Source organism: Helicoverpa armigera, chromosome 5 (assembly GCF_030705265.1).
Source record: "Helicoverpa armigera isolate CAAS_96S chromosome 5, ASM3070526v1, whole genome shotgun sequence".
NCBI lineage: Eukaryota > Metazoa > Arthropoda > Insecta > Lepidoptera > Noctuidae > Helicoverpa > Helicoverpa armigera.
In genome coordinates this window covers 8955653-8979028 of record NC_087124.1, presented here as the reverse complement: position 1 = coordinate 8979028, position 23376 = coordinate 8955653, and the positions used below count along the sequence as shown (strand labels likewise).

General features: G+C 34.7%; 3 protein-coding genes and 1 long non-coding RNA gene across 5 annotated transcripts; 1 reads left to right on the top strand and 3 right to left on the bottom strand.

The window, feature by feature from the left end:
• The first annotated feature begins 1143 nt into the window (after positions 1-1143).
• On the top strand, positions 1144-1964 carry LOC135116949 (uncharacterized). The gene is made up of 3 exons (XR_010276525.1): positions 1144-1253; positions 1570-1673; positions 1786-1964. It is a non-coding gene; the product is annotated as an uncharacterized LOC135116949 (long non-coding RNA).
• Positions 1965-7058: 5094 nt separating this feature from the next.
• Positions 7059-17835, bottom strand: LOC110382196 (carbohydrate sulfotransferase 4). Its single transcript, XM_049842516.2, has 5 exons — positions 16687-17835; positions 16214-16393; positions 14180-14396; positions 12061-12258; positions 7059-11122 (listed from the first exon to the last, which is right to left on the bottom strand). Exons 1-4 carry the CDS (start codon positions 17409-17411, stop codon positions 12148-12150), a joined length of 1233 nt encoding a protein of 410 aa, XP_049698473.1. The 5' UTR covers positions 17412-17835; the 3' UTR covers positions 7059-11122; positions 12061-12147.
• Positions 17836-18353: 518 nt separating this feature from the next.
• LOC110382193 (probable ATP synthase subunit g 1, mitochondrial) lies at positions 18354-20717 on the bottom strand. Of its 2 annotated transcripts, none has more exons than XM_021342701.3 (4): positions 20555-20717; positions 20078-20170; positions 19590-19693; positions 18354-18755 (listed from the first exon to the last, which is right to left on the bottom strand). In XM_021342701.3, exons 1-4 carry the CDS (start codon positions 20595-20597, stop codon positions 18585-18587), a joined length of 411 nt encoding a protein of 136 aa, XP_021198376.1. In that variant the 5' UTR covers positions 20598-20717; the 3' UTR covers positions 18354-18584. The 2 variants fall into 2 exon arrangements, with proteins under 2 accessions (XP_021198376.1, XP_063891051.1); XM_064034981.1 differs by having other exon boundaries at positions 20078-20183; positions 20555-20688.
• Positions 20718-21629: 912 nt separating this feature from the next.
• Positions 21630-23097, bottom strand: LOC110382192 (tol-Pal system protein TolA). Its single transcript, XM_021342699.3, has 2 exons — positions 22937-23097; positions 21630-22299 (listed from the first exon to the last, which is right to left on the bottom strand). Exons 1-2 carry the CDS (start codon positions 22974-22976, stop codon positions 21794-21796), a joined length of 546 nt encoding a protein of 181 aa, XP_021198374.2. The 5' UTR covers positions 22977-23097; the 3' UTR covers positions 21630-21793.
• Between the last annotated feature and the right edge of the window lie 279 nt (positions 23098-23376).

The following is a 23376-nucleotide window of genomic DNA, read 5'->3' as shown; positions in this document are numbered from 1 at the left end:
ATATGTTTTCATTATCCTGCAAGAATCAAAGATATCCAATAATATTATTATGCAACAGCGAAACTAACGACGATGACATTTACGTACATATTTCTATATAACCAACATCAAAATAACATTTTCGCATTAGAATATCATGGGCTAATACTTATGTATATTACATTTGAATCAGATCATTATAACTAATAAATAAATTAAAAACTCACTAGTATCAAAACGTGTTAGATGCGTAGGTTGCGCTATATTTTTCGAACTCCGGCGAGTTTACGCGGCGCAACAGCGAGCGATACGTCCCTCCTCGGTAAGCGCCTGGCGCTGACTAAAGTTGAACACCGCGCGTCACAAGATTTATATTGATTTTTGCATTGCAAACAAAAATTATTTTAAAATATTGTTTTACTTTTAAATAGACCAATTTTTTTTTCAAGCTTTATAACAATACCACCTTAATTATTAAATGTTTTTTATTTGAATTTGGATTATACTTTCATAGATAAAAAATATAGTTTCGTACGGAAAATTGTCAGTAACTCTCAGTTTTATAGAATTATTTTTGGTGTAATACTGTATGAATTGTAATAAATTGGTTTAAGCACTTCCAAGTACAAGATATAGTTGTATCTTGAACATTTTTATAAATGGTTAAATTGCTATATCCTCGGAGTACCGAAGCATCAAAAGATACCCAAAAGCAACATTTTATGAAACATCCTTTGCAGAGACAAAGATTTTACTGATGTACGTGGACAAATTAAAATATTTATTTAATACACTTTCAAGATAAATGATCAAACTTTCTGAATCTTATTTTTGTTTTTTTATTGTGACTATATCCAAAGCATCAAAACTCGTATAAAACGTTTAAATTCGCGAAAATTTGTGATAGCCCTCTTAAAGGTGTAAAAAAATAAATTAGAGAGAGTATGCCATATTTTTTTAATCATTTTTATCTTTTTTTTTTGAGATACGTCACATTGTTATAGGATGTGGGGCAATTTTGTATGGATTGTAATCCGTCTTCTTTTATTCCTATAAAATACCACACATTCATGATAAAACTTCTTGAAAAGAGAAAGATTTTTTTATAATTCTGACAGTAATTGAAATAACTTCTGACAATGTCTAGTTTATACAATTTATTCCCACGAGCAGAGTACTCCACAAATATTTTCTTATTTTATAATAAAGTAAAATTAAGTATAGATATACTATAATTTTTCTAGTAAGAAAATGCCATTAGCTATAAGTACAAGGTAAATATTTTACAAATTGCATTAATATGTGCTGTACCACTGTATTATAATGGCGTCCTAGCCGATTGTCAGCTGCGCAGGACATATTGCAGGATTTGCAGGGCACAATCATTTGCGCAGAGACAGGCGTCTCGCTATTCACTCACTCTTCTAGTCCGATGGTACGGCAATCCGACACGACCGGAGAAAGATCAGGCGCAGGACCGACATCAGCGTGCTCTCTGATTACCTACTCTCAATTTAAAGAGGAACGTGCCATGAACAAAAAGCTATCAGTCACAAAATAATTAATGGTTGTGTTTGTTATTTCTTCCAGCCACTCACAGTCGAGAGCGAGACTCACCGTACTAATGGCTCTTAATATAACGGGAGCCATATTATGCATATGCTTAGAGATCCTGTTGGTTCTAGCCGCTCTTGGTAAGTTTTACTTATATATGTAGGTACCTACAATAGTCATGAAAGGTGAATGCTTCGTCTGTTACAATATATAATATATTTTTAATTAGTAATTCTCTCTGTATCATTTCAGGAGTGATTTTTCGAGAGCCTGATGTTTCTCCAGTGATTAATTATCATATTAAATCATTTTCTAATGCGGATTTTGACCAAAGCTTGCCTGCAATTGAGGATGGTAACCTATTCTACCTAAGTAATTTGGATGTATTCAAAACCGACAAACTGAATAAAAACTAATTTTGATAATTGGAATATTAAGTGCTTTGGTCATTATAAGGGATGCGATGTGAAGCATCAAAAATGCACTGGTAGACACATGACAATCTTAGACACACTGACACGGGATGCTCTAGCTAGCATCCTATAATATACAGGATTACTTTTAACAAGTGACCAATTTATTTCAATAATGCGATAGAATACATGGTTTTAAGTACTTATAGAAGCTACCTAAGATGTTGACGAGTCCGAAGAACATTGTCTGGGTAACTGCGCAACCAAAATCGGCCAATTTCAGTCAAGTTATTTCGTAGGTAGGTACCTTAGTAAGTACTTGATAGAATGAAGACCATGAAATGTTGTCAACGTTATTTTTTAATTTAAGATACATAGTTGTTTTATAATTTGGTGGTATCTTCGATGTAAGCGTTTCTTCAATATACTTTCGTGTGATAACTTGTTGGTCTTAATCTAATTGAAAGAGGGGAAGTAGAAGTTTATTAAAATTTGTTTTGGCCTTGCTCGATTTGTAAAATCACCGACAATCCCTATACTTATCGTACCTATATTTTTCAACATCGGTTTAATTTGTTTGAACTCAAACTACCGTATAGACCAAATGGCACACCAATGGCATACCAATGAGGTTGCGGGATTGTTCGAAAGAGTTACCGCGGCCCTGGTACATAAAAGGCCTACGACGGAACACGACGGTTTTTAGTCAGTAAGAATCTGACACTCCCTCACCGCTGCTAACCCACAGCAGGAGGGGTCATTTGATGATTTTTGATGTCGTTAAAAAAAAGTGCGTAGCAGAATTCCCGCTAACATTAAAACTGCTATTGCGATTTAATTGTCATCCATTCGCCCCACTTGGTGATGTTTCAGTATTTAGTCATTATAGATAACCATATGGATCAGGTCAGCCGCGAAACCGGAATGCAAGGATTGTCAAGAATATTTCGTGTTAAATAAAGTGATTTCCACAATTATATTGTATAATCGTCCAAAGGGTTAAAATCTTCGCTTCTCATATGGGTCTCATTAAACGCCATCTTGTAACCCCATTTCTTCATCGCCAATTTGCACACTTCCTGAAAAGTGGATAGATACTATAGTTTCAGAATACATCATAAACAGTAGCCAGTAGAAAATGAGTTCCAATGGATTGTGCGTTAGTCTATACTTAAATTACCTATAAAGGGGAAAAAAATATTTTTTGTTTGTTTGTAATGGATACACTGAATAATCACTGGAGCGATTTTGAAAATTCTTTCACTATTAGAAAGAAACCAGAAAGCTACATTATCTGCGGCAGGAAAACGGCTATCCATTAAACGCGTGCACCTCTTAATTTACAAAAAAAAAAACTTTCGAACTAGGCTGTCGAGAGAGGATACCAGAAAATAAAAACAAGTTCGGCAGAATTCCTCATCACTCCTTACTTATGGTTAATCCAGCACTCATTACGATATAGGTACGTTTTTAAAATGATGTCGCCAGTTTACCTGTATTTCACTAACAGCTACAAAATCCATTTTATTTTTCCATTTAAAAGGCACTCGACTAGAAACTCTATAAGTGTTTGAAAATGATTTAGTTGCGTTCGTGTGCTTATTCAGATACTCATAAACTGGTCCTGTTACAGAATGCCCCAGAAACTTTAAAATTCTCGCTGAAACATCATAAGGCTCCATTGCTAATTCTTCGAACCGTATAACCCTGTGATTTATAAAAGTGTTAATATACCTACCTAATATTTTTCACTCACCATTAGTCTATTATTGAAAGTGAATCAGTGACGAAGGTCATCATTAACCCTCTGCCCTTATCCCACTCATAATGGCACGCTGTTCTTTTCATCCATTCCCACTTTTCTACCTCAATTCTCACATATCACACAGAATATGACGTTCTTGGTCCCCGGAACTCCCGCATTTTTTCTCCGTGTTAAAACCCACACATGCCAAAATTCTTTAATCATTTTTAAGGGTCTTATAATCACTTACATAAGTCTTCCAGGATATTTTTGAAGCAGATCTCTTGCTGCCACATAGTCGTTCAACATGTCTTGACAAGCGATTTTCGGATCTCCGCAGTCTATTGTATTAGGACAAAACTCAACATTACGTCTAGAGTGCATCATACCACGAGGGTCGCGAACCAAAAAAATCAGTTTTACATTTAACCTAAAAAACGGAGTGTTATAGCTACGGTTAACGTCTAAGGCCCGGTTGTTCGAAGCTCGGTTACGTCAAGGTTAGGGTTAAGTTCTAGTTAAAGTAAAATTAACAGGGTTTAGGCCCGGTTGTTCGTACGTTAATTCAAAAAGCGTTGTTGAACGTTAAAATTTCATAGTAAAAATGTCAAATTAACCGTGGTCAAAATTGACATCGGTCAAATTTTAACTTTAACTTTACCGTAACGTACGAACAACCGGGCCTAAAGGGTAACTCATCACCAAAACTGTTGAACAACGGCAACTTGGAGTTCAAAAGTAGCTGAACACTTAATTAGCAATAGTAGCTTAACAAAAAAAATCCAAAAGGCACTGAGTAGGTATTAAATCCTGAAGTAGGTAACTGAACACCATTAAATTCAAAATGTGTTCGTCGATTTTTACGGTTGATTCTGTACTAACAAGATCATGTGCCTATCCTTTCTTTATCTCTACCGAAAAAGTATTGAATATGTTTAGTTATACAAGAGACAATGCGATGCGACTCACTCTTTATCATCCAATATTTTCGGAATCAGTTTTAATCTTAGTCGAACGAGCTTCATAACTTGGAAGGGGAACAGCATACATATCTGTGACATAAACTCAAAATCACAACATAGATGTTTCATAAATTTGCAATGATGCCATATTCTCGTATTGCGCCTTAACTGGTCCACGCACTCTCTTGCAAACTCCAGGTATTTTTTTAATGTTTCATAATTACACTTTAACAAAGATTTTATTGTGTGCAAAGCTGTATCAGCCTCTGGTTGCTCTCGTTCCCTTATTTGTTTAACCCCGTACATAAGTAGGGGTTCATAATAATAGTATGATCCTGGAATTGCATTCAAAATCTCTCCTAGAAATGTGGTTCCTGACTTCCATGTTGATAAAATTAAACTACGTAGCGGCCGTCCCCCGGATTCCATAACCAAATTGTCCAAATTCAGTGAAAAATTATAGAAAGAAAGCTGATAATTCAATTTTGCTCGTGCATTCGACACATGCTCTTTTATATAGTGTGATGGGACTTTGTACACGCACGATGGGACTTTATACACGGTTGTAAGCTTAGGTTTTGAGGATTTCTCTTTGATGGTCTCATTTAAGAACATTTTTTTATTATAATTGGTAGCAATGATTATAAATACAATAACGCAGAAAAGCAAATAAATTCGCCGCCCAAGTCGAGCCAACCTTGCAATAAGCCTGCGGATATTTACCATAATTCGTGGAACATCTGAAACGGTAAGCAGTATGACTGGAAGACTGACGCATACCCTGGACTGATTGAAGCATGGTTTCCTACTGACGCTATCTAACGTAGTGATCTATATGCTTCTGGGTAAAAACGATCTATTATACATATATAATGAATCAAATATCTTAGCATTTCAATTGCCTATCCTAAAGACCATGATTAAACTATTGTGACGCTCTGATTAATGAGAGGACAAACTTACCGAGGTAGCTTGGATGTTTCTAAGCCTTCAAAGATTATATATTAAATGAGTTAGGTAATAGTTGTTGGGGCACCTTTCAGGTAGGCACATAATAAGCTGGGTACTCACTTAGAATGTAGCACGTAACGTATCAGATAGGTACGGTATCAACCTGCAAGTGGGTACGGCTCGTCCACGGTCCTCACGAGCACACTGCGAGTCACCTTTGTGAGTGCAGTGAAAAGCTGGGTACTCACTTAGCAGTGTAGCACGTAACGTATCAGATACGGTATTAACCTGCAAGTGGGTAGGTACGGCTCATCCACGGACCTCCGCGTATCTAGCTACGAACTGCCGGATCCGCTGTGCTCGCAACGACGTCACGCCGACAACATGTATCAAATGGTGGCTAGTGCTGCTTTCATATTCATGTATAATATTTTAGATACCTAAATATAAAAGCCCAAGTCGATTTTGGCAAAGTGAAATTTTCAGAGATAGAAATCGTCCTAACAGTTTTAGTAATGGATATGAAGTCTCAAGCGATAAGTGGAAATTTCAATAGTGTTCAACAGAGGTAAAGCTCGCGCGTAGGTACGTACCTACTCACTACCCAAGCGGTCATGACGCCGTCCACGAGCACACTGCGACTACTGCGAGCCGCCTTTGTGTTCGCAGTGAAACCGCCACTCGGCGGCTCGTGCCTACGTACTCACTTGATACCGTATCTGATACGTTACGTGCTGCACTGCTAAGTGAGTACCCAGCTATAGGTGTTAAATCCAGCTACACGGTTGCCAATAGATTCATTTGTGAACATAATTAAATTCATAGGCAGTTAGTAAGTGCAGCTATAAAAATAATTAAAATTTTATCCACAACAGTAAAGATTGCAAAATTGCTTATGCATGTAAGTACCTATAAAAATACCTAAGTGTTTTGTTTGTAACGATACTTCTAGTTAAAATAATAATAGGTAAATACTACAAAACAAGATCCCAATGAAACAAGGCTGTCATAGATAGAAGGCTTTTCCATTCGAATTCAACTGAATGCCTGAAAAGCGCGGGATACCTGAACTTTGGCGGACGTGTTTTCTTTTGCTCAAGTTGAAAATTAATTTTTATATTGGATTAGATTAAGTTTTTGTATATATTCTATCCTAATATTTTGTAGTTTAGTTATAGTGTTCGTGTTAATTCTATTTGGTAAGTTTTTTTATTTAATTTTATTCTAACCTGGAACCTCCGGATGATACATTGCCCCCCCATGTTGGGCATTATGTAACAGTGTCGAATAACGACACCGGAGTAGACACTGAGGGCTCCGCCGTCAGTACTACTAATACAAAGAGAAAAAGGGTTTCCACACGTAGCCTTTTATTTAAATCTGTGCAGTAGTTTCGGAGCCCTCAAAAAATCCTCTTTATTATATCATGTAATACAGAAGAATGAAACTAAAATATTTGTTGTAACTTTATTAACTTCAAATAAAAAAGATAATACAATGTTTGCAATTATAACGCCGGCTGTGCTATTACAATCTATAGATTAAAACTTCAACATTCTTAGTCATTCAATCGTAACTCTTATTCTAATAAGGCTACCCTTAAAGTCTACACTTCCACTCTTAAGTAAGGGCCAATTAATGCAGTTTATTATTATTGCTTGCATAAACTTGTATTGCACGATATAACTCAAAGTAGTTATACATATTTTGGAATTCTGAATACAAGTGGAATTCCGGATATAATGCACTGATATAAAATCGCTAGCATCCTTACAAAAAACAATTAATTGATTTATAATTCGACACCCAGTACCTACCCTATCAACGCACGCATCTAAACCTGGGCACTCGTACAAAATACATAACCTACACAAACGATTGATTTGACACCCAAACAAACTAAGTAGGTACAACCGAAATATCACACAGTTCAAGTAAAGAGAGCATTAACAATATCATGTTTGTAAGCAAACTTGTCATGAATAAACATTTTATAATAAGTGTATACCTTATGATATGCTAATGATATGATAAAAAATCTACACTGGGTCCAGCCAGCCACCAGAAGTTTTATTTTATAAACCATTATTATGTATAATATAACTAACATGCAATTCAATAATAAATCTTACCTATATCACTACCAGTATTTCGTTAAGGCATAACTGAATATTTTTATATTGTCCAATCTATCAGGAAGCATGTTATCTTATTTAGTAATTGATGGCATTTTATTGACATTAAGTATTTGTAAGCTTCATTCCTTAGAGCTGGCGTGCCAGAGTGTGACGCGTCGGCGTGTCTCACTCGGGCGCACCACTCACAGTATACATAACTAACTATTTTAGAGAGACAAGATCAAAATTATATTAGGTACATAATGATGAAATTATGTATTAAATTACATAACTTCCAGTACTTAGTAGGCATGTAAAGTATTTTTTGGAAGCTTATAGCTTTGATGAGAATATAAAAGTAATGTTACATAAATGTAATATAGTTTTACGTAAAACTGCAAGTATTGATACAAGAAGTAATTATTTTAAAGTGACTAAAGTATTGATACGGGAAAAACTGATTACATTAAAACTTAAGTTGTTGATCTAATCAAATGTTTAATCCTAATTGTTACTACTTTATAATCAAGTGCACTTAATGACTTCTCACTACATTATTAGTTCCATTTGTTCGAGTTATAATTAGCGTACTTATACCTACAGAAATACTAGATGTCCCATGTAAGTGGTCCGCGGTAATAATGATTATAACTCGTACATAGTTTGTGCGTCGTCTATTTACTGTTTGCATACATAAACATTCTAGAAATATGTAGTATCTACGATACCTGGTACAATAAGTACCGCACAAAGTATACATTTACTCGTCTAGGATCCAACTACATGGGGCACAAGTAACGCTATGACGTATACGATTGTAGGCATTATATGTATGTCGATATGACAACTGAGCATATTATTTAATTTTGCATTCATGTACTTAGTTGTATGCAAGCATAAGTTAGTCCCCAATATGCTATCTAAAAGCAAATGACTAGACCTTAATGAATTCCGTTTCCATCATAAACTGACTCGTCATTTTGTTCAGAGATTCGGGTAAATAAATATCATTTTTCTTTCGTTATTGTCACCCTTAATTCTTCATGATATTTTAATCAGATGTATGTATTTATGTGTATCATTAGATGCAGACAATTATTAAAATAAACACCTTTTAGATTCAGATGGGTAAAAAATTGTGTATTTAAGCAGTGACGTATCAAGGGCTGATTTAGATTAAAATAATATCTTTACCTGTAAAAAAGACTTGATTGATAGTCTGCCCTATTTTTTTATCATCATTTTTAAAACTTTAATATTTATACTGCAGAATAAAGGTAATCAGATTTTAAAGAATCAGCCCTTAGTAAGTTAGTTATCCCGCCTGTTTTAAATATAAATATTTACGAATTAGAAAATCGCTGACTATCATAATATTATCCGCCATGCCTATTGGGTAAATATTTTGGACAGTAGACTATTTGTGCTAAATATATAAACGTGTATGAACATATCCGCACCTAATAATGTAAGTTTACGTTATTGTATCAAGTTATTGATCGTTACGTATCGTTTGAGGAACTTGACGGCTTGCCGATATCGATAGTTTAGTTGGCCGTTACAAATCGTGGATCGTATTTTGTCTCTTGGACGGAGATTACGTTCACTTATTGACTCCATATTGTTAACACAGGACATGTGAGTAAATAGAACTTCTATCTGGCGTTCACACGCGATATGCTTAATATTACTATGTACTTAAAAATTGGTGTTTGGGATGGTGTATTGAATAGAGCAGTCTAGCATCATTTTTTCTCATATTCGTATCACAATAGGCTTCAGCTTGACAGCCTCTGAATTGAGATCGTCTCACTAAATTATTTATTTATTTTTATTATTTAGTGTCTAATATATGAGAGCTAATCGACTTAATTCTAATTAATCAGCAGATTTTCAATAATTGCTCAAGATTGCTATTTAATTGATTACTTAACGAGGTCATGTCATGTCTTAGCGTGGTATTGGACGATACTACTTTCAATGTTATTTTCTATTCAGACTGATAAGCTTAAAACTTTGACAGATTATCGTATAAATATTGCTGAATTACCACAGTGTACTTACTGCTTGGGGTCAGTTGCATCATCTTACAATTATTGCTCAGTAGACGTAAACGTGGCCGCTTGAATTACTCCTTTGTTGACTTAGTATTATAATTTAGGTGATGCGACTGGTCCACGGTGATAAAAAACGTGTAGTTTCAATCACTCATTTTGATACAGGTAAAAATTACCTATTAGTTTTACGTGTCATTCTCTTCGTTCAATAACTTATCGTACGCAACAAATCCGTCGGCTTTATCTAAATATTATGCAGACTGTGGTAATATTGAACTGCTTCAGAGTAAGGCTAAATAGTATCGCATCGTATGACTCACACTTACGTTTAATTCCTAATCAAAATAACGCATCTCTAAACTATTCGTGTCTACAATGGAAGCATTAACAATCGGTCAATTCCGTGAGTGCGAAGTTGCCTAAGCTTAATAATTAAATGCAATACATGAATGAGGAGTCAAATTGCTAGAACATTCGCCTGCCCATAAATAGGAGTGATAATGTTCGAACAATTTGTACGCCAACATCGTTATGGTCCATCTTTTACATTTTGATATAATGACATACCCGCAGTGCTATACACAACCAGAGTTCACTAATTATAACTACCAAGTACTATTCCCACTGGAATATAACGTACAAAAGCGCAAACTTTAGTCGTGTAAAATGTATGGAAGTATAGGAGCGATAGAAACATGATCAGTCTTAAATATAAATAAATAGTAAGAAAATCAACTAGCATGGGCCTAAATTAATGAATAACATGAGATTAATAATTCGATGTTGAATTTTGTATAATAATACTAAATACTAGGTGCCATTCACGATAATGTCAAATGATAGTGTATTGTCTATGTTCCAATGAGGCCTTGCTCTCAGAAAGCTTGGTTTTTTGAACTTCATTTGCAGTAAAAGCAAGCTAGATATTTTTTAGCTTTATAACTTTACAGAAAGATTATTAACGTGTACGAACATTTAAAGTCGTCATATACACAACTTCCTGCTAAAGGAACTTTTGAAATGGTATAGAAAAACCTATCATATGACAAGTTATCTTCGACACCATATTACATAAGACTAACACATAATATAACAATAACATAAAATGACGTACATATTCACAATGTAATTTAGCTACCACGATTATTTTCCCTTGACATTGTTCATAAATTATTTAAAACTATTAATTACGTTGTCAATAATACAATTTGTTTACATTAAAACGATGAGAAAAGCCAATACTAGGCTTCAAATAAATACCTTAATTCTTGCAATAGCAACGCCACTCTAAATATTAAGAAACAGCCAATTCTTTTTTTATGGAGCAAAAGTTATGGAACATTTTCTGAAAATAAAAAATAAATACATTTTAGTTTGACTATCAAATACACTCTTTTGCAGAAAAAGCGATATTTGAAACCACGTGGGTACAATATCTAAACAATAGAACGCTTTACACAAAAATATCGAAACTCTTAACATTGCCACCGATCATCGGTATAGACCATTTAGAACAGGTGAACATTTTATCAAATACGCATAGTTTTTCAAAAATGTTCTAATCTAACAAAAGGTACATTAATCATTAATTAAAACTGCATTATCAGTTTTCTATAAATCGTTTCAAAAACTTTTCAAAACACCGACGAACTTTCTACCAGGAATTGGTCCAAAACAAGGTACAACCAATTTCTTAGCAATTTTACAAAATTCAAATGTAGAATACACTCTCACGCATGCTTGGCTAACTCTTTTGAAGCTAGTAACATACTATAATCATTAAAACCCTTTGAAACACACGTAAAGTCCTTAAAACTAAGATTTTGCATAGGTGCCCGCTTTTTTTGCAAAAGAGTTTATATATAGTATTAGCCGTTTTCCTGCGGTTTCACCCGCGTCCCGTGGGAGCTACTGTCCACACCGGGATAAAATATAGCCTATGTTACTCGCAGATAATATAGCTTTCTAACGGTGAAAGAATATTTAAAATCGGTCCAGTAGTTTTTGAGTTTATCCATTACAACCAAACAAACAAAGTTTTCCTCTTTATAATATTATTATCTTGTATGTCTCTACCCGACCATGGGACTACAGAGTCCCGGATTTTTGGAAGGCGAACGTGGGGCCGAAGCCAACACGCTGAAGCCCTTTTGAGACAACTTTAATGAAATGGCGACACAAAACCGACGATTATCCCTGTATACACTATAGTTTTTGTCACCATCCGGCTAAGGGACGCGGGTGAAACCGCGGGCGAAAGCTAGTGTTGGATATAATACTTACAAAATATGAATATATTTACTCCTCACGTGTATATTATGTAAAAAGTCGATGTGAAATGTTCCGATTTTTATAGTGGTAGTATTATGTTCACTGTGAGATTGTATAATCGTCCAAGGGGTTAAAATCTTTGCTTTTCATATGGGTCTCGTTGTTCGCCAACTTGTAACCCCACAACAGCATAGCTTCTTTGCACGCCATCTGTAATATTTAACAATAGAATACGAATAAATTAATGTTACTTTATAATAATATGCTGATGTCGTGTTACCGTCGTTGTACGCGTCCAGTGCACGTACTAGAATATTAATCACGTTTACGTTTCTAAACACACAACATGCACGAATATTAAAGAATCTGAGTACGAAAACTAGGCGCACATTCATTTGAACTTGAAGTTTTAGGTATTTTTCCTAACAATATCATCAAAAAAGTCCTTTATACGTTTTATATGAAACCGCCTCGGCCCGGCATATCACGAGTAGTATTCAATTGCAGTTGAAAATCGAATGAAACTCAAGTTGAGAGACTTTTTGAGTCTATGGATAGTATAGGACGTTATATGAAAAGTCTAGTAATATTGGGCTTAAAATAAATCTATCCAAACTATTGTAAAAATATTCAATGATAATTTTCCAGAATATAATACGCAACTACTGGCTGAAAATAACTTAATTATACATAGAATCATAAACAAAGACACGACCTGTGCACTCCAAGATACCAAGGTTTAGAAGAAGAAAAAAATTCATGGTCATCAGCCTGATTGTCGATGACTATGTAGAAGGCCTATCATTCGTGCAGCAAAAAGTTGTAATGTGTATATTTGACCTTTTCAGAAACGAAACCTACTTGGTAGTGACCTGAGCGGTTTCAAACTTGTAATAAGCTTATAGGACGAAGCACCAGCTTGATATCGCCCTTATTTAAATTACACATTGACCCATTACTGCTCAAAATTATTATATTTTTTTACAATATTATGCAAAAAAGCATTGTTATTATATAGGTGACACATAACTAAATACTAATTACGCATTTCTATATAAGAACCCCGATAGGATCATATTAAATATAAGATCGCATTTAGTATACAAATGAGGATCATTTACATAAACGTTGTTTGTTTTTACTAATTCCCTTTTCTATTATTTAATGTTAGACCGTAAATTACTAATTAATTAATTTAAAGAAAAAAGTAAAGTATAAGCATTGCAAGATATTATTTCCAATGATCCTTATTATTAACAACATACATAAAACTTTCGTTCCAAGGAAGTTCTAGAATTAAGTTTTCGAAGGCCTTAAAATTAATTAAAAACTTACTAAAATATCTACATTTATACCCACAGTCAAATACATTAACAGTTTACATTTAAGACATTACGAGTACGAAGATCTACTTCTTTCATCTACATTCAGAACTACTTACTTTCTGAAATATTAGGAAGTGTTAAGAAGATACCTGAAGTTATATTCATACTAATGTAAAGGCAATGAGTAAGTTTTTAACATTTAAAAGTTGAATTTTGGACTAGCTGATATTTTCCAGCAATAGACGTCCATGGCTTCATGAACTTGCTTAACGTTAACATTTTCACGGGGAGACATTATTTTGCTGTAAAAAGTAATTTATATTTAACATTTTTTTTAGTTTCTGTTTTTCGACATTGCTATTTAATAACTAAGGGTACACATGTAATGAGTGGACGACACGACTGTAATCATAGGTAATGAACTTGTCAAGGCCCTTAGACTGCTCATTTAAATATGATGACATACAACTTCTAGTAAAAGGATACAGTAATGAGTCTTAAATAGGTATAATTTTTGTCTATTGAGTGTCAATGGTACTGCAATTTTTGCGTCAATGTACATTCGTGGTTATTTATTATTCTTCAAGTTACACAGCTTTCAAAGCCAACTACTATTTAATAGTGAATTTCAATGCCAGAAACAATAATATGGAGGCAAATCAGCAGAATTTGAGCCGAAATGAGAGTCAGCTAAGGTATGCACATTTATATATTTATGGTCTCATCGAAAACAATTTTTCCTATAGGTAGTATTTGTTAGGTCTTAAAGCTAAGGGCTTAAGGGTAAAATGATGTGATTGACAAACCTGTATCTCGTCCACATAAGTGAAGTCCAGTGCATTCTTCCACCTGAAAGGCACATCTCGGGACACTCGGAAGGTGGAACTAACGCCGGCCACCTCCACATTGGTATGCGACTGAAGGAACTCGTCGATCGATTGCGTGGCACTAAGCCGTAGGAACTTTAAAATTCGATGAGTAGTAATATTAGGCTTCAGTGCTAGTTCTTCGTAACGCAGAACCCTGAAATCGAAACATAAATAATATAGTGAAAACTCTTCTGTCAATTCCGTCCAAGGTTCCTACTATTGGGTTTCGTAATATTTTTGCTTATCATAATAACAATGGTATCCGATTTCATGCATCAAAATTATTAAATAACTTTAAAGAGTTTTGATAAGATGTCATAGCGTATTTGTATATTTATTTATCGATAGAACTGTAAGTTGACAAAATACATAAGGATTTTTTAAAATTTGATTGTACATTAAAGGTTAGCCCGAAACTACAGAACCTACCTACATATTTGAAATATTCTTGCACTGTTGTTATCCCAAACTTAATTTACATGTTTTTAATCTCGGAAGTGAATAACTGTTCTGTATTCTTTTGGAGTGAAATAAAGCGTATAAGTTAGTTCGACGGTAACCAACTCTGAATTTTCAAGATAAATCTACTGTTTTGCCTTTAATATACCTAATTACATCTTGGTTATTGGCATTCATTATGAAACCGATACTCTTAAATTAATGCTAAAGTTTATTTCTTATTTTATCAGTGTCGTTAATTCGTAATAAACAACGCGGATATCAAATCTAATGTTACATCACATTGAAAAAGTTCGTCAGGAGTCGATTGGTCGTACCCCGATTTAAATAAAGCAAACTTTTATTTTTTAGCTGAAGTTATGCAATATAATGCAACAGTCTCAAATAAAGGTTGCATGTGAAAGCGTTCAACATAAGCAGGGTTATAAAAACTGTATAGTATCTAGTGGTAGGTAGTAGGTACCTCTCGAGGCCCTCTGTGGTCCCAAGCCCTTGGCATTTTGCCAAACGCCACCCTGTTTTTACGTCATTGTGTTCAAACCAAACCGGATTTCGCCAGTGTTTTTGTTATTGTAACATTGTTTAATTTAGAATACCTAACCATGCGAAAACATATCTTCCAGCCAGTCGGTTTCTGGAATTACTAAATATAGAAATGATTGGAATTTGTGTTCAGGATAATTTATTTGCTCCACACTTTAACGGCAGGGTTAAAATGTTCTTTTTTTTAATGATAATATATGAGTTTAAGTTGCACAAAAACAAATTAAATAACATGCATTAAAATAGCTTTTTAGGAATATCTTATTTAACTTCTTGCCTAAGAAAATTATTACCAATCCAAAGAAATTCAAAATTAAATACCTAAAAATTTAATTGCTGTTGTAGGTACAAATTACAGAGTACTAAATAAAATTTTTCAATAAAGATATTGTTAAACTCATCTGGAAAACACACTTTAATTTCACAATATAAAATCGTGATTGTACAAACTTGTGAAAATTACCAGAAATAACGATTTGAATATCACCTAAAATAAATAGTTGTGTCTCAAGCTGAAAATCCTACTAACACTGTGACTAATTAAAAGACGAATTTGCTTAATATTTTTTATTAAAAAATTATAGTATGGATGTTACTGTTACAGCCTTTTTATCGTCCCACTGCTGGGCGCAGACCTCCTCTCAAGGAGAATGATTGGGCATTAATCACCACTCTTGCTCAATGCGGGTTTGTGATTTCAGACTTAATAGTCCGGGTTTCCGCGAGATGTTTTTCTTCACCTTTTTATCAGCCATTGGTGTAAGTTATACTTAGAAAGTACATCCAAACTTAGAAAAGTTGCACTCGAGAGGTTGGTTCTTTTCCCACTAGGCCACCAGGACTTTTTTTGGGAGGATTTCGAGACTCAACTATTCAGAAAATAATCATGCAATTTTTTACTAATACATTTAAATAAACCAAAGTACTGATTTTCTGCCTGTTTTTATTATAATAAATTGAATGACTTACAGAAGGCTGTCAGGATACTGCTGCTGTATTCGTCCTGCAGCCACATAGTCGCTGATCATATCAGCACAGACTAGTGACGGCTCCCAGCAGTCCGGAGCTGGCTGACAGAAGTTACGGTGCTGCCTGGACTGCATCACACCGCGAGGATCACGGATTAACAGTATAACTTTCACGTTAAGCCTAAAATGTATACAAATCACTTAAAAACTTTATTCATATTAATTTTTGATTAATCAACATTATCTGTCAGAATTGTATTTTATTGTAAAGAACATTTTAAAAATAAATATGAGTAGAATTTTTACATCCATTGCCAGATAAAGGACTCCTGCAAGCCGTACTCACAGCGCTGGGAATGCATGTTGGTGGGAACAGTATGGAATATTTTTATATTCCGAGATGCTCTTATTTAGAATTAATTATTAGTACTGTTCAGCTAATGGTGTCAGGGTAAAAATAAAAAATAAACTTACTCTTTGTCATCCAGAATTTCCTGTATAAGCCGCAATCTTAATCTTACAACCTTCATGGTATGGAAAGGAAACAGCTTACATAACCGTGATGTAAATTCAGCATCATAACACAATTCTTTCTTATATTTACAATGGTCCCATAGTCTGGTGTTATGGCTAAACTGATTAGAGTGCTTGCTACCATACTTAAAGTAATCCTCTAAGCCATCATAATTACATTTCAGCATTGCTCTTATTGTACTCAAAGCTTGCTCAGACTCTGGTGGCCCCCTTATTTGTATAATTCCATACTTAAGTAATGGTTCATAATGGTAATATGTACCTGGAATCGCATTTAAAATCTCTCCAAGAAATGTGGTTCCTGATCTCCATGTTGATATAATTAAACTTTGCAGTGGCCGTCCCCCAGATTCTATCACTAAATCTTCTAAAGTATGAACACCAGATTCAGTAAAGTTATACTTAGAGAGCTGATATTTGATTTTTGATCGTGTTTTCTCCAGCAGCTTCTTGATGTCCGGGGAGCCATCGTACTGCATTGTGGGTATATGTTGCGTATAGGGTTCTTCTCCATCTTCAACTTTTAAAAAATTCCTAATATTTCTCCGGCTTTCGATGGACGGACGATAATATGTGTTATCTGCATATCGACTTCCAGCAAGAATAAGAAGAACACTGAGACCGAATGCGAAACATATTGAGTAAAAGTTTACTCGCCGCAACATCACGTTATGAACACGAACAAAACAACTTCGGACAATTTGTAAGGATGAAGACAATTTATTATACAAGTAGAGTACTACCAAACCACACTCACTATCATTTTTTATTGAATTTGCTTGTGTTTAAATTATAATTCCATATTTTTCGTTTCCGCGGAAACACCGCATTGCACCTCCACCGCCATTTTGAACGAATGACGTACGATTTGTCAAAATAACTTTTTAATTTTCTTCCACTATGACAAAGGACTTGTTACATCACTCTGCGACAGCTTGTTCGAAGCTTAAAGCTCACTTCCGCAAAATATGGTTTAAAAAGATTTCTTCTCAATAAATTTAAAAAAATAAATTAAGACCTCAAGATTATTTACGTTACTAAAAATATCACCGACACACAGCCACGTGCGGCCACTGTTATGCCAGATGTAGCAGTGAACGTACGAGGCAACTTGTTTAGGAATTTAATTTTTCTGATTAGCTATGCTATGCAGTACACACTTTATAGACAATTAATACCTATATATATTTAATCTTGCTGGATACATTAATTCTGTAAAATGTATGGAGGTTTTTGAATGTTTTAATGCATGTAGTAAATGTTTTAGGTACCTATGTTTTTTCATGTTTTGACAAGGTCATTCTGCAAAAAGAGTCACGCTAATAATGGGTTAATAAGCTATCAATAAATAATAATAGGCAAAATTTCACCGACAACAAACTTATTTCAACTGTTTACGAATCTTCACGTTCATTTTAAAGTCAACAGTTGTTTTATGTTGTTGATGAAAATGAGCCTTAATACTTAATCGAGGATTAAAGTTACACCAAGGTATAAGAAACGAATAAATAACCATACAATTTCATGGAATTATTCGCTTAGTTAGAGTAATCGGCTTCTGCGTAGGTAAGGGCTACATTGACTACAATAAATCAGACCAACTTAGATAGGTACACTCATAGTTTTTATTTAAAAACAATAAAAAAATCAATGTTAAAGCAAAAACAGATTCAAAGTCAGTGCCTACCAAACCGTGTTATTTTAATGACTGTAACTAAAATAGCAATGATGGTCAATAGGTATTTATATTTTGTTAATAATAATGTATAGTTCACTACCTATCCTTGGCATAAACATCAAGGTGGGTACAATATAATAGGTATTAAAAAAGATAATGACTACACCAAGTATCCGACTATGTGGAACTTCCCAATAGTTTCTCCCAGGAAGAACCACAAGAATACCTCGGTACAGACCAGGAATAGCAACCACGCCTGCCTTACAGTAATGTAGTAATAGCACTTGTTTTTGAAGAATTCCTTTGCTAAGGCTATATCTGCTTGCAGTTTCTGTAAACAAACGATTTATGGAATGTAGCAAGTAGCTGAAAGACCAAATAGGTACATGTTTGTTAACCTAAGCACAGGGTTGAAAAGTCTGTCTGTAAATTCGGCCCAAAAAATCGCAAAAACCACTGCCTGAACAACCCTTTGTAACGTCGCCATTGGCAGACACGACGTGACCTTTCTAATATGGCCACGACTCTTGCACTCCAGCGTGGAAGATGGGAGTGTCACTAGCAAATTTGCCAAGCTATAGTGTCGGTGGTGTTTAACAGATACTTAGAGACAATTACGTAAAAGTTTTGAGTGACACAAACGTTGTTAGAAGTTAGTAAGGTACCTCTAAGTACTACTAAAACAATTCTGTCATATTCGGATGGGACAAAGTGCCAGAAGTGCTAAAAATCCATTAATTAAGTACTAAGTAGAATTATAACCAGGTTAATGTGATGTTTTGTCCTAAATATGTTTTTTATCTATTTTACTGTTTGTGTAGGTAGAGTAGGTATCGTATCTACGTTTCATTCCTTCCTGGGCATTATGGAGCAGTTTCATATCAGACAACAGACCATATCCATGGTAGGTACAGTCGACGTTCTGAATTCCGTATTGTTGGCTATTCACAAGAGCGATTTAGATAGTAAGATTATTTTGCTCTGGCATACCATACCTTGCAATATTGTTTCTAACCCATCCATGCTTTTGTGTGTAGATAGTCTGAGGAGTTTGTGCTAAGTATGTGGTACACTTAAAAACTATCAGACAGAATCGGCAGCTGCTTGAAGCAGATTTTTAAAATTGTCACATTTAACTCTTTTACATAAATTCTTAAATGCTTACATCCATTTCAGCCATGCGGGGTGGAGCCATCTCCAAAGTATAAAATCCTTTTAAGGGCCGCAGTTTCTTTGCAAGTTCAGATTTGGTTGCTGCTTCAGCTTTTTCTAAAATGGTAAAATCCTGTTTGCATGAACGAAGTTGGAGACTAAGCAAAGAATTACTTCTTGTCTTGTTAGCGTTGAAAGGAGGAAATTACCGAGGCTTAGTACTTACCTACAAATTAATCACCTAAGCGCTGGAAAAGTTTTGGGAACGAGATATCACTCGGCAAGCCTATTTTAAATAGAGGTCTTACATACCTAAGACAGATCGAATGATAGAACAAAGGAAGCATGATACCAAAGCTTTCATACAAATGCTACTTTCTTTTTACTTCAATATCATTTTTTGGTTCGGAGACATAAAATACCAAGACGCGGCCTTCTATTTGACTGATATTTATAACATTCCATGTATCCGGGTTATGGGTTAAGATGAATGAAACCAACCTTTAATCAACTCCATAAGTCTCTCCTTTTGGACGCTGGCAGCCGGTCTGTATGTTTCAGTCAGTTCATGCATCAGTGTCATAGTTCTGCCGCCTGGGACAGGTTGCTAGCGGTTAATATTTTATTACATCGTTAAACTAACATTTACAGCCAGTGTGCGGTACTATGAAAACGAATCTAACGTTACGTGTTTTGCTATCATTGTTTGGTCAGGACAACTGCTATGTAGGTACCTATGTATAAGTATGGCTACAGAATATATACTATGGTTGTGGCTGGTAGTAGCTTTGTATACCATTGGCCTAGCAGCTATGGGGACCCATGTCCTCGAGTCATCGAGAATGTGCTCACATATTTTCTACAGCTTATAACCTACTGGCCAAAAATGAAGGTTTCTATAATAGTCAATGTAATGTAATAAAACTAATTTTACTCTCTAACTAAAGGTTTAAATTATTAGGAGAGCTTTTTACTCACGCACAATCTTCGCTAATTTAGCAATACTCAAACTCGTACTCATTTTATTTTATTTTTCCTACTATTCACAATGATTATGTTTGATTTGCTATAAGAATTTTTTCTAGTCAATGTCAGTTTGGGTCAAATGTTTTTTTTATTAAGTGAAGTTTTAAAATTGGTTTCAATTTGTCTATTTTTCAGATCAATGGACACAAATGGGCATCACAATCTTTTTAGTACCTACAACATGTTTTGTTTAATCTATAATTTAAGCATCGGAGCCATCTTAGTGCACTTCCACACAAACGAATTTTGTCGCGCGTATACGTTTCGGTATAGCACCACACATCGCTAGCCACTAGAAATTTTCCATTGTAAATATCTTGATTCCAAGAATTTTGGAGAGATGGCTGTGGTTCCTACCTTGAAGTTAGTAAGTTAATTTTGATTAAATACATACCATTGACCCGACACAAGTTCACGAACAACTTCAATGCCAGTTTTTATTAAGGCGAGGAATTGGTCAACAATAATTCCATAACCGGCACGCGCATCTAAGGCGCCAAAAGGGGTCGGAGCGTCTGAGCGGGGCGAGGATAACAATACGCGCGCTAGCTTATAACTAAAAGTCGTAAGCGACAAAATGGTTTTGTAATTTTAATATTTAGAAATGATAATTTAATAAAAATTCCTACTACAATTTTAAAGAGTATGTATATACTCAACTACTAAAAAAGTTAAGAGGCTTAAATCGGTCCCGTTTGCCCATAATATGTGAATCTCTTTTTAAAAAGAGGTATGTTTGATATATTTTTCTCTGTTATAAAAGTTACCTAATCATGTTTCTACAACTAACAAAATAAGGCTTATATCATGAACTTTCAGGTAACCAAGTTGTATTTTGATCCGTTTTGTATTTACTGAGAAAAATTGACATCCTTGGCGCCAAAAATTCCAATTCGTCCTCTTAAAACAACGGTTTTCTGAATTTTCTGTCAAGTTGTTTTAAGAAAAACGGACGTTTATGCTGTCGGTGTAATTGCGCCTTAGTAAAATCTTTGTATTTAATTACCCATAAGTAATTAAAGAAATATTCATTTTAAAAACAATTTAATAACACAGTACGAAACAATTTAGATTGGTAAAAAATACATATTTAGCGTGCCATAATTATTTAAAAATATAATTTATATTTGATGCAAATAAAATATATTTCATCACTATTTCTCAATGGATAAATTTTATTACGCACTAGGTTCATTTCTTTTTCCTTGGCCGCCTCTTCCTAGGTTTGGCTTTTGATTTCCCTTTTCCTTTCCCTTTAGGTTTTCGTTTGGATTTTGCTTTAGCTTTAGCTTTAGGCTTTTTAGTCTTGGTTTGTTTCTCTTCTTTTGCTTTAGTAGCTTCCATTTCAGCTTTCTGCTTTGCAGCCAATGCCGCGGCTTTTTTGACGGCTTCAGCAGCTTTCAGTGCTATAGCTTTGAGCCTTTCGGCTTCTTTCTTTTTCGCTTCAGCTATTAATCTTGCCTCTCGTGCTTTCATAGCGGCAGCTAGTTCACGCCTGTTTCTTTCCTCCTCTAGGTCAATTTCTTTAATCCTAGTTTGTATAGCACCTATGAAACCATTAGTCAACTTTCCAACGAAAGCTTCCATTTTGCGACCACTTGGTCCGTTGAAGAAATTTACCGTCATGGGCGGCACCGCTTCAATTTTTAAATATTTCCACGAAGTGACCCCAAAACTTTTTAGAGTTTTCGAAGCAACTGGAAATTAAGGGCTTATTTAAGAATCATAATTAATATATGGCTAAAATGTAACTCGTGATTCTACTCTTATTACCTGTAGAAACATTTCCAAAAAAAGCTTACTGGGTGACCATTGGCTCCTACCTTTTCACAATAGTTTACATGTTATAATAAATTAGAACTATGATTATCAGAGAAACGCTTAGCACTGTATTTTGTCACATTTGTCCTTTTTTACTGAGTGTCTCTGATTTTACCAAGTCTCTTTTTAGCTTCATATAACTCTCTTTCAAGATACTCGACTTCAGCAAGTATCTGTCGTTCACGAATTGATATTAATTTGGAACTTAACAAACGTTCTGCTTTTGTTACAGCCGATTCTACTTTCTCTACAACTGGATTGAATACGAGTGCTCTCGCACGAGTATCTTTAATATAACTCTTAGTTGAATCCCATTTATTTGAAACTGCAGGTCGAATAGTATCCAGAGAAACTGCGAACAAAACAAATGCGGCCGTGCATTAAAAGGACATGAAGCCAACTGACCATATAATTATTATTGTCGCTACCAAATATCATGACCTGCTAGAACCCACTTTTGTTTTGCAACAGTTTCATTTCAAACTACTGGAGAAAAAGTTTTTTATTTCATACCTAGTGCCATTTCTAGGATCTTCCTGGTTGTCCGCGACATTTTCAAAAAGGTTTTCGATAATTTAATAAAAAATAGTTACGATAATTTTGGTGCATTTATGAAAACCATTGTCAGTCTTGTTATTGGTTGACACACTCTTATTTTTTCCCTCAAAATATACTTTTTATTCCAGCCAGGCCAGGGGTACGTGCCTATGAAGTATTTCTAGCTCATAGTTTTATTTACTCTATGGAAAAAATAATAAAACTACTATTCCTTGGTGGGTTTTATGCATAGGGTTTATTATATTACTTATACTTATACGTATAACCACCTTGACTCAGAACACGATTTTTTTAAAGCCATCATACTGTTACCAAAAGTGCAAACTCAGAAGCTCGTTGCAAAATTACGCTGACCCTATAATTAGTCGAACAGTTTTGAAGCTAATGGTAGTTTT

Bases quoted from the DNA above. Each gene is read 5' to 3' on its own strand.
- LOC110382192 (XM_021342699.3), bottom strand. From the start codon at position 22,976: ATGTCGCGGACAACCAGGAAGATCCTAGAAATGGCACTAG. The intron at 22,300-22,936 runs GTATGAAATAAA...CTTAATTTCCAG, and splicing joins GATCCTAGAAATGGCACTAG to TTGCTTCGAAAACTCTAAAA.
- LOC110382196 (XM_049842516.2), bottom strand. From the start codon at position 17,411: ATGTTGCGGCGAGTAAACTTTTACTCAATATGTTTCGCATTCGGTCTC. The intron at 14,397-16,213 runs GTAAGTCATTCA...TTTCGATTTCAG, and splicing joins CAGTATCCTGACAGCCTTCT to GGTTCTGCGTTACGAAGAAC. The intron at 12,259-14,179 runs GTTTGTCAATCA...TAAATATTACAG, and splicing joins CTTATGTGGACGAGATACAG to ATGGCGTGCAAAGAAGCTAT.
- LOC110382193 (XM_021342701.3), bottom strand. From the start codon at position 20,597: ATGAGTACGAGTTTGAGTATTGCTAAATTAGCGAAGATTGTGC. The intron at 20,171-20,554 runs GTGAGTAAAAAG...AACCTGTCCCAG, and splicing joins TAAATTAGCGAAGATTGTGC to GCGGCAGAACTATGACACTG. The intron at 19,694-20,077 runs GTTGGTTTCATT...TTACCATTTTAG, and splicing joins ACTTATGGAGTTGATTAAAG to AAAAAGCTGAAGCAGCAACC.